The 12,257-nt window shown below is 30.0% G+C and overlaps 1 protein-coding gene across 8 annotated transcripts in view; it reads left to right on the top strand.

Moving 5' to 3' along the window:
* Positions 1–3,152, top strand: part of LOC130894290 (aryl hydrocarbon receptor nuclear translocator homolog) — a 97,063-nt gene extending 93,911 nt beyond the window's left edge. For all 8 annotated transcript variants that reach the window (XM_057801066.1, XM_057801048.1, XM_057801056.1 and 5 more), the window contains one exon: positions 1,791–3,152. In XM_057801066.1, the coding sequence (XP_057657049.1) occupies positions 1,791–2,142 (352 nt within the window). In that variant the 3' untranslated portion in view covers positions 2,143–3,152. The remainder of the gene's footprint in view (positions 1–1,790) is intronic.
* Positions 3,153–12,257: the final 9,105 nt, after the last annotated feature.

Genomic DNA, 12,257 nt, shown 5'->3' with positions numbered 1-12,257 from the left:
CTATAACACTATGGGTCCAATGTAAGTGTGTTTTCCTTGATAATCATCATACCTGCCGAAAAACAAAAAAAGCTTTAATTTTCCTGTTTTCTACTAGTAATGTACCCTATACGTTAATAACGTCTCGTTTATCGCGGCCTTCTAAGGAAAGATCAGGAGATTGCTTTCTTCAGAGCCATTCAAATAACGTACTCTTGCATTGAAATCGCCATATATGACAAAATGATCATTAGGGTATGTGAAAGTTTAATTTATCGTAGTTTCTTCTAGTATCTCTATACAAGTGTAGTCATCCAGCTCAAGTTTGAGATATAAAATACATAAAATAATGAAAACATTAGATAAAGTTAATTTTACAAATATCCACATATTATTTGAGTCCACAATATTTACAGTTGATAGTCCTGCGAAATTTTTTGGAGATGAAGGCAGCCCGGCATTTATTTTGTAATCCAGGTTTCCACAAGGACATTGATAGGAAATCTATTCAAATATTCAATCTCCTGTGTTTCAAAATTATTTAAGGTACTTATTTCTTGGCAGTTCCAGAACAGTACTTCTAGATTTAATTTCCTGCTATATGTTTTCTTACTTCCTTTTTTTGATTCCATAATTGTTTTCTTTACTGTTTTCATTGGGTTGTCTGTGTTATAACTAGTTAATTCTTGGGTTTTTTGAGACAGGATTTTGGATGACTTTTTAATTTGTTGTTGATTTTTTCAGCATATTTGTGTTTTTATTCCATTTCCATAGATTACCTTCGATCATTAGTTTTTTATTTCCAATTCTAATCGATTTTCCTTTGTCCCATCCTTCTTTTGCTCTAGTTCTGATTTTACCTCGAATTTCCATTTCTCCTTTTGTTCCATCATTATTTATATAAATCTTATATGCCCTCATAGATCTCAATAAATTTTTGTTGTTCATAACTTCTAATTTTTCTTGTATTTCTGGGTAATCCCTGTATAATAATATGGTTAGCTTTGTTTTCTTCTTCTAGTTGTTCATTTCTTTTTTTAGTGTTATTTTTTTTTAATTTTATTGGTTTCTTTTCTTGTATCTTGGTGTAATTTGGACAGCCTACTTATCTCTTCCCTTATTTCCTCAAATTCCTTTCCAGTCTCTTGTTTTAATTCAATTGTAGTTAGTGCTAGTTGGGTTGTCGGATTTTGTATCATGCTTATTATTTGATCTATATTTGGGTTTAATTTTGATTGGAGTCCTCTTTATTTTCTCGCCTCTGCCGAAGATATCATCTTCAGTCTCCCTTCCGCGCTTCTTATTGATATCATCCGACTGGCCGTCGCTATCCATACTGTCTATAATTCGCACTTCCAATTCTGTTTATTAATGTAGCTTATAAATTCCTTCGGGTAAAGACTATTTGGTTTCAAGCATTTGTGTGAACTATATTGTCCCTAATACGGATCTGTATTTTATTTGTTTCTGACCAGTAATTTATTCCGTGTATCGTTCAATTTCTCTACCTGGTTATAGTTTTTTCTTTAATTTATAAAATGAATGTATGCATGTTTCAATTCATGCATTTATTGTTATGAATACTTCATACAAAACAAAATATAGGTACTACCTCATTTCTTATGCACTTGAGTTTGCACTTGAGGTCAATTCATTTTAAAAATTATTTCAAAGGTTTTTACCAGAAATTTTTAAAAATAATCACAGACCGATTTGCAACACAACTATCAGTTTTAATGCCAGGAAAGGCACTAGCTAATTGATAACCAGCTTCGATCTATAATTATAATTATTCATTTTGAATATTTTAGGCTAAGTAAAGGTAGCACTACGAGCCCTACTCCAGCAGCGGCGGCCTGGACTTTGCGGCAACCACAGCAGGCGCCAGATGGCTATCAGTATAGTCAACCGAGCCCGAGGTCTCCGGGACCAACTTATACACAACTCAGTGGAGGTAGATCAGCCACGGCCTCTGCTTCTGCTTACCAATGGACTAACTGGCAAAATTCCGCACAAGCGTCAGAAAGTGCTCCCGGATCCTCCAGTTCAGGACCTCCTCCTCAACCACAACCTCATGAGCTCTCAGATATGCTGCAAATGTTAGATCAAGGAGGACCTACATCTTTTGAGGACCTTACAATGTTTAATACAACATTCGAGTAAAATTTATTTTTTTTGTACAAATGAAGATTGGTTTTATGAAATTTCGGGGAAGTGCCTGTTCCAATGTTTGTTACAGAGTGATTTTACTCTTTAATACCTGTCATACATATTTCTATTTATATTTTTGCCTAATTTTAAATTTAAACTTTAAAGCCCGTGTTAAAAGAGATCAAACATATTCTCCAGTGTTTTTCTTGAATTGAATGTATTTTTAGAAAAAAATGTCGATTTCTTTATTTTCAGTTTTAATGTATCTAAATGTTATCTACTTATTTTTCTGCATGAATTCTCAATTTAATTACAATTCTCCGTGGGTGTTGTGATTTAGTAACTACTTCATTATTTTTTTTTTCTAATTATCAGAACGATTGATTATGCTTTAGAATACCTAATATTACTTAGGTTGGCGTAACATTTTATTATTATACTGTATGCATACAATTCGATTTTTGGTGGATATAAATTACTTTGAACCTTTCTTTGAAGTGAATAACAAACGTCCACGTAGAATTTAAGTATGAGATGAATTTAAAAACTGGTTTTACCCCGACTATGATAATTTTTCAGTCATTGTAAAATAAATCATGTGTTTTTAGTGACACTTAGTGAAATAAGTACAGCGTGTGTGTCTTATTCAACCAGAATTGTTGAGAAAATGCCAGAAAATTAAACAGCTCAATTTGAACTTCGGCGAATTAACGGAACTCGTTTGTTATTTCTAACTGTTGTGACGTCCAAAGTTGTATAGCTTAAGATTTGGCAAAATGCTATGTTACTCTTACTAAGATCAGTTCACACAGGCACTACACACTAAGAAGCATGTGTACAGCAAAATATATTTTTTTGATATTTGTTATAGTATATTAACATTTATAATTTTGGCCAAACTATTAAAGTCGTCAAGTTGCTGGATATCAGCTGCCGTATTCTAATTGGTATTATTTATGAATATCTATATGTAATGTGTAACAGTACATTTGTTTGAAATTATATACCTAATTCAAGAAACATTTATTTCATAAAATATTTATTATAGTATCTGAAAACATTGAATTTACTTTGAAAAAAGTGGAGGTATCTGAAAATAAGCGGTTCAAGAATAGCATGAATCTAGGATTGAAGTGAATATGAATTTTTGATTTTAAGAAACGGGTACCTTTCAATGACTGTGTATAAGTCCTAGAGCCCACTGAAAAATTTAATCTCTATAAGGTAATACACTCCAAATGGTAGTACAGAAATTAAATATGGACATAGTATATATTTATTGAGGTACTCCTGAGTGAAGGACGGGCAAGTCGTTTTTATAATACATTTTTTGAACATTACCTTTATCTACGTAGTTACAACTTTGAACTACTCATAAAATGTAGTGTTGGTAAGGAAAATTATAATATCCTACCTCATTTTATCCTGAGCATATATTGAGTTACGTCTATTTTGATATATTTATTTTTGACTATCGCGTACTATCTTCAAACTTTCTTAAATTGATAATTAGATGTTTTTAGAAAATGAAAAATGAAATTACCAAGTTCGAAATACCTGACACAATAATTTTCATTTGTGAATATCTATGCTTTCATTTCATTATTCTACTACTATGTGCTAAGGAATAATCATATAATAAAGACTCAATTATCTCGTTAAATGTTTACATACAATGAAAGAAGGTTTATTTTATTTTATATTTTATTGTATGATCAGATTTTTGAACGAGCGTGAACGTAGCGCTTTTATATTTTATTATATGGAAACGCCTAAATATTAATTTAAACAATCTTTGGAGATATTACGCGTTGGGTACTAAAGCGTGGCAAAAATAAATATATCAATAAAGATGTACTTGTTTATATATTCAGGATAAATGAGACCCGATGATATAATGTTTTATAGAATCAACATTACATTTTCAAAGTAGTTCAAAACTTTTACTGCACAGGTAAAATTAAAAAAAAATGTATAATAAAAACAACGTGTCTCTCCTTCACTCTAGAGTACCTCGGTAATGATGCATTTTTTCAATACTCAATGTGTGCTCTGCCATTCAGATTATATTTCATTGTGTTACCTTGGATGCATAAAATTTTCAACAATTCTGTAGAATATTTCGTTTTCACGACGTCATCATGAGTCCGCGAAATTCACTTAAACTTTTTAATTTTTGAAATTTTTCAATTTTTTCAAAGTAAATTGGAAATGAGAATATTGATGATTGGTAGTTATTGGATGGCTAATATGAAACTACCTACAACCCACCATGAGGTAGGTAGCCTAAATAAAGACGATTTATTAATAAAGTGTACTCTTGTTAATGTAATAACAATGTTAAATTTATGTATTATTGATCAAGAATTGTAGTGTTTTTGAAATATATGAATTATAAAATTCATGTCATTCATGATCTCACATATGAAAAATTTTTAACATTGATATACTTTCAAACAATGCTCTTTGACCATATTTTTGATCCCCGACGATTAATATACATAAGTATTCGCAAACTCGGAATATACATTAACAAGGACATCCAGAACACACCGTTTACATTACTTCTACACCAACACTGCCAAATTACTCTGCCTGATACGAGTTTCGATAACTAGAGACTGAAAATAAATAATTTACCTCCAGTAGCCGAAGACGATAACTTGGTTATCAAAACGCGCATTAGACAGTGTAATTGTGAGTGTGGTTGTAGTGGTAACGTGAACAATGTTTTCAATACATTATTAATGGTTCCAAAAATTCCAAATTAAATACATTTGTGTTTGATTTTGATTCCCACAACTAAAACGTCCATAAACTATTAAACTAATATATATAGATATATATATATATATATATATCTGTATGTATGTATATATGTATATATATATATATATATATATATATATATATACATATACATACATACATACATACATACAGATATATATATATATATACATATATACATACATACAGATATATATATATATATATATATATATATATATATATATATATATATATATATATACATACATACATACATACATACATACATACATACAGGGTGTTTCGTGTTACGAAGTCGGTTAAATCAGAGCTCTTATACAGCATTAGTCTAAATCTAAAAATAACCAAAATATTAACCTTTTTATCTCTTTAACAAGTTGGCTGTGGATATTTATTTTTTTAACAAGTTGGCTGAGATAAAACTCAAGTAAAATCTAAATATTTTGATACAGTATAAAAAAACATACAAACTAGATGAAATGTGAAAAAATATCGCCGTTTTGTTCAATACATTTCTGAGAATTCTTTAGTACACGTTGCGTAGCTTTTAAAATGGTTCTGCCGTCGATAGATGCTATAATGTGTCTGATACTATCTTGAAGTTCGGCCAGATTCGTATATCTTCTTTTATAGACCTCGTTCTTGATATAACCCCAAAAGTAAAAGTCTAGAGGAGTTATGTCGGGAGATCTAGGGGGTCAACGTGTAGCACCATTTGTAGCAATCCACCTATCTTGGAAAAGCCTTTCCAACAATATTCTGACTTCGCATACCTGATGGGGAGGAGCTCCATCTTGTTGAAAATAAATTGATTCTAAATTGAGATCATTCAAATATACTTCCAGTACCTCTGATAGCATATCAACGTATCTCCTGTCTGTGAAAGTACCTTCATAAAAAACTGGCCCAACTATTTTGCTGCTAATTAAACCACACTATACATTAATACTGAATTGTCTTTGTGGATTTCTTGGATGAACAATAAATAAATTTTTTCAACACCAATAGTGCATGTTCTTACGATTAAACATACTGCTATTTGAAAAATTTGCTTACACATTCTACTTACACATATTTACAAAGCATTGAGAAAAGATCAATCTTCTTCATTATCACCGGGTAGTAATGTTTGCACTGGTCGGTACCTGTAGGGCACAAACTTAAATTTTGTGAGAATTGTCCAAATTGTAGATAAACTTAAACTACTATCCCTTGCCAAATCTCTGGTTGAATCATTTTTGAACGCTTCAAAATATGCCAACACTTTTCTACATGTTCACTTATTATGAATTATTTGTTAGCTCTCACCTTTACAAAAACAGTTTCGTTATTTCTGAATTTTCTATGCAACTTAAGAATATATCTTCTGTCTGGCAGATCACGTTCGGGATACTTTTGTCCATATTGTTCCAATGCTTGAAAACTATTTTTTCTGCACACGATATAAGCTTTTAACATATCGCATTTCTCTAAATGCGTAAACACCATTTTATAAACTTATAACTTTAAATCTTAATCCACATAGACTGATACAAATTACATGTATGTTGACAAAAGTGTAATTCTCTGATCTATGAAATGATGTTTGACGTACACCGCCAACTTGTGTAGGCTAATATTTTGGTTATTTTTTAATTTATATGTATATATATATATCCTATACATATATATGTATATGTATAGGAGCTTTTATATTCTGCAATTAATTTGGAAAAGTTTGAGCCAAAAATATACAGGGTGTTCTATTAAAAAATATTCTATTTTTCCGATTTACTCGAAAAAGGTATAAGTCATTGTTTTTCTGATTTCACCATTTTAATCAGCGTGAAAAATACTACTACTTTGCTAATTTAACCGACTTCGTATCTAGAATATTAAAAAAGTTAGCAATAGCACTTAATATGAAACACCCTGTATATATATATATATATATATATATATGAGTGTGTGTGTGTGTGTGCGTGTGCGTGTGTGCGTATTTGTTTAGGTGTGTGTATAATTAAATTTTGACTTGTATAAACAACTTCTTTCCAATAAATGTTATTTGTATCATTTTTTCCAATTTATTAAAAATTGTTTTTACCACATCATTAATTAATTTATAGACAACAAAGTCACTTTCTTTGTAAATCATATTATTATTCCTATGTTTCTCCATTATTTATAGGTGAGATATTTTATTTCTAAAAAATATTAGTTTGTATAGATAGAAGATTTTTTATCACTTCATTTATATCCCGAGAGCAGTTTTTTTATTCATTTTTTACTGAGGCAATGGTAAAACTTTTGGCGTTTATTCATCATTTTTTCCACTTTGTCATCTATTGATTTTTTGACTATCTTTCTTGTTTTCTATGTTTGCTACTTACTTGCAATTTTTTTCTCATTCAATTGTTTTTGGTATTCTAAGTACATACTTTCATTATCTCAAGCGTGTCTTAAGATTTGCATTTCCTTCGTGTTCTTTCTATTATTATTTTTATTACACAGTTCATGAAAAGTTTAGTGTTTCTTTGGAGAATTATGGTTTTGCCTATTTCAAGAAGGAAGATACTACCAAGTGGTCATAGTTCTTTATTAAACTTTAATGTAAAATTTATAATTTTAAGTATTGATCGAATTTTAGGGTCACAATTAATTAAATTTGAGGTTTATAAAGCATTAATATCTTCGAAAAATTTGTCTATATCTTTTTTAGAAATTTGGGGTTGAAATTCTTACGAAGTTTTTTTTGCAGTTCTCTGTGATAAACATAGAAAATTGAAATAGACATAATATATTCTAGCAAATATTTGGGTACCAGTGTGAACAGATCTTATTCTTGATATTGTGAGGTAGTGTGTATATTCAGTTTTATCATTTTAACAAAAATATACTGTCTGGAAATTTGAAAAAATACCATGTGTGATTAATTAGTAATCAGTCGAACATTCTTATTATTAAATTTGCTTGACAGTGAAGTTTGAAAAAGATATATATTGATAAATTTTAAAAGTATATTGTCAAAAAGGGGGTAGTTCACAGTATTTATAGTATAATATATATTTGTCAGCCGTTAGTAGCATGTTATGCTATAAAATAACATTTACGATACCACATATTGCACATATAATGGAACAAAGATCTAAATGAAAAAACACGCTTTTAACAATTGTACGAGAATTGTTTTAATTTTTAAGGAATAATGTTTGATTCAAAAACATAATGTAAATTATACTAATCGTTAGGTTCATTCATCAATTATTAATAATTATCAAAATTTTGCTTTTCTTAAAGTAGTGCTTTAGTAAATTATAAAAATAGGTCACTGTGTCAAAAAATGTTCAATTATTTCATAATTACATTTGAAATAAAACAAAAACAAACTAAAGTAACTATTAACACAAAAAACTTGAAACTATCTAAGTGTCTACATAATTGTAACTATAAAATACTCAGGTAATTGACAAAGGAATATTACGAAAAGTGCTTTTCAACAAATGCCTCATAATATCCAGATAAAATGGTTTTTTTTATTTGCACTAAAAATGAATATGGATTTGTATGCTTTTATTAAAGCAATATTCTTAAGAGATTGATATCAAGCCTGTTCAGAAAACAATTTTATAAATTTTCTGATTTACCTTTTTGTAGGACATATAAACACTTGAAATGAATAATGTGCCAATTCCAAATCATTATTTCGAGATAAAAGCTTATTTTTTGTTCTACAATGAATGTGTAAGAATTAACTCTTTTAAAATCAAACATAGGTTTATTTCAAGTAAGTATTTTTCAGTATAATTAATACTTTCAAAAGAAAATTGCAGAAAAAATGTTATAAAATCATATAATGTGCTAAGTATTATTACAAAAAATCAAATACTCGGGTAAGTTATAATGGAAAAACACAAACACAAAATTAAGATTCTAACGAGAATCAGGACCTAACAGGTCTTCATAGAATTGTCTATTATCTTTCTTCAAGAAAGGAATCATTGCCAGCAGATTTTGTTTTTTTTTTCAGAAATTCTACTCTGGAATAGTCATATTTGCTATTGCTCTACTAGTGACATTTTTCTTTAAAATCTTCGTTGTTTTCAAGGCTTCATTTCGTTCAGGGTTTCTCGAATCTTAACGATTAACATACTCTCATAACATACGTATTTTGCTTCACATTATTATTCAAACCGTAAAATTCAGGAAAAAGTTTCAGTTTTTATTTATGCGATACCTCTTCCCATTTGAGGTTGAATTTTGCAGCATATCTGAAGCAAAGTATATAAAAATTTACAATCGCCATTGGAAAATGAAAACAATGTTCAACTTATTTCTCATTGTAAAATATTCTTCTCCAGCACTTCTTTATTTCTGTTTATTTGTTTACTGCTCTATCTACTAGTAGTACCAGCAAAAGTTTCATCTCTGTATTATTTTGAAAATATACAGGATGAGATAAAAAATAGCATGTACAACAAAAAACAGCGGCGAAATTAGCTCCTGTAGCACAGAAAACAAGGTTATATTTTTTAGCGTAGCTCATTTCTCACTGGCCGTGTTTTAGCAGTTAACAAGTGCGCACTCTGTTGGGATTTTTTTCAGTATAATTTAATAGCAGTAGAAAATGAAAACCGATTTTTTGGCACTTAGCACATTATTTATTTCACGTCTTCAATTAACAAAAGCATCTACTTCTCTATGCGAGGTAATTTTACATCTTAAATAGTTCATTTTCAGAATTTTTAGAAAAAATTGTGACATAGTTCATCACCTAAGAACTTCAAAAAGTAACAATTTATGAGAATTTTCTTTTTTTTTCCTCCGCCGATTTTCCATTAGATGTGCAAGTTATTACTCTTCAGTAGGAATATTCTCTATTTTTTTTAAATCTTAATATACACACAGAAAAACGGCCGAAGACGTCAATAACATATTTGGGGTCCCCATTCACAACATATCAACCAAAATGAAAATTTGTGTTAGAAATTTATTTTCTGTTTTTATATTTGTAATCTTAAAAAAATTATTATAACGTGATTTAAAAGTATTGTTTATTTTCATCATATTGATATTGTTTTGGAGTTACATGGTATTTTTTGTATATTTCTCTTCATAATGGTACTACAATGCCTTGTGCTTTGCATTGAGATGCACATTAAATTTACATGTGTAATACAATTTAATTTTTTTTCAAATATGTTTTAACTCTATAGCATTTCAGTTTTATTTCTACATAAGTAATATTTTTGTAGATTATTAATTTATACTCTTTTTTGTATAAAACAATATATCATTTTAAAGTATTTTAGAAAATTTGAATAATTATATTTTATTGCTATTAAAAAGTCAATAAACTCTTTTGATAATTACAAAAATTGTGTTTTACTACAATACAAATGTAAGATTTGCAGTGTATTAGGTAATTTTATGATGAATATTTTATGGTGCATAACCAAATCGACTACGAACTACTTAAAGTAGGGACAAAAAGTTACTCAAACATATAATATAGAAGGTTATTCAGTAATAAGTGTAAATATTTCACAGCATAAAATATGATAATTTAAATCAAAACACTTATATACCAAAAATTGATTTGTTCTGAGAAATAGGATGTAAAACAAAATGAATTAAAATTTGTGCATTCGTCCCTTGAAAAAAGAATTGTTTTTAGTAATATTTTTCGATTCTCAAGTATTGTTTATATGTATAGTTGAGGCTCCTGCTTGCTAAATACTAGATCAAACACCTTCTCATGTATTGATCTTTGCTTTAGTGACCCCAAACTTGCCCCTTCACTAAACTGGCATACTGCTAATGATCTATATGATAGCAACCATTATCCTATTATCATATCCTCCAGTATCCCTAACCAAAATGATACTTTATCCAGAAGGTATTGGCGCTTAAACTCTGCCGACTGGACTAGTTATACGTCTTAAACGAAGTTCAACCTATCGGAATTATCTCTCACAGATGATATAAACAATAACATACTGAGGATTAGAGATGCTATACTTTCAGCTGCCCATCAGCACATTGGTAAAAATAATATCTGTCCCAAACAAAAAACTGTCCCTTGGTGGAACTCCAGCTGTGAAAGTCATAAAACACAAGAGAACCTTATCAATCTGAAGAGAACCAGAGCCAAGGATAGATATATTATAAAGCAAAGTAAAGAATGTTCCTGGAAAAACTCTGTGTCTTCTATAAATGTTAATACAAGTCCCACCCAACTTTGGAATAAAATAAGACAAATTCAAGGTAACAATTTAAAAATTCCCTCTCTCTTATATAACAATAAAATAGTGAGTGAAAATGAAGAAATCAGCAACATTCTGGCCAAAACCTTTGAATCAAAATTTAAATGTAAACTTTACACACCCTCTATAGACAAAACTACCTACCCATGCTCTACGACTATAACGCAAGATATCACCCCTCTTAACTGCGCATTCTCCTTCTTAGAGCTTACCTTAGCCCTCAGTAGCTGCAAAAATACTGCCTCCGGTCTCGATGACATCACGTACATATTTGTCAAAAAACTCTCCAATACTGGTTTACGCAAGCTTCTATAAATTTACAATTTTATATGGATCACCAATCAATTTCCTAGCCAATGGCGTACTTCTACGATAATTCCTATTAAAAAGCCTGAACTCTTTCCGGCCCATATCACTTACCTGTACCATGTGCAAATTATTAGAAAATATGGTTAATAAGCGGCTTCTATGGTTTCTCGATAAACATAATTTATTCTCAAAAGAACAGTCGGGATTCCGAAAACATAGATCGACCCAAGACAATCTGGTTCTTCTCCAATCCCATATTTCTGGTGCCCTTATTAAAAAAACAAGAGGTCATTGCAGCTATATTTGATATCCACGGTGCTTTTGACTCTGTCCGTAGACAGCCAATTCTAAATAAACTAACTTCACTAAATATATCCGGACACATATTTCATTTTATTCGGAATTTCCTAACTTCAAGGACATTCAAAGTATTTGCTAACGGAATTTTCTCGTCAACCTGTGCCCAGACTGATGGTGTTCCCCAAGGATCGGTTATAAGTCCCACTTTATTCAATCTAGCAATAAACGATATTTGCTCTGATCTGCCCCCCATCAAGGATGATTTATATGCAGACGACTTAGTTATTTACTGTCATAGCACATCTACTCCTACTACAACTAATCTAATTCAGTTAGCAGTAAACACCCTAAGTAAAAATATAATTCACTTTGGATTAACTTTTTCACAAACAAAATCCAGAATTATTAAATTTAGTAAACGACCATCTACATTATCTCCTACTATCCTCATTAATAATGACCGCCTTCCCGTTTTTGATCACT

Source organism: Diorhabda carinulata, chromosome 1 (genome assembly GCF_026250575.1).
Source record: "Diorhabda carinulata isolate Delta chromosome 1, icDioCari1.1, whole genome shotgun sequence".
NCBI classification, from domain to species: domain Eukaryota; kingdom Metazoa; phylum Arthropoda; class Insecta; order Coleoptera; family Chrysomelidae; genus Diorhabda; species Diorhabda carinulata.
Note: the sequence above shows the minus strand (reverse complement) of the source record. Positions and strands in the feature narration are given on the sequence as shown.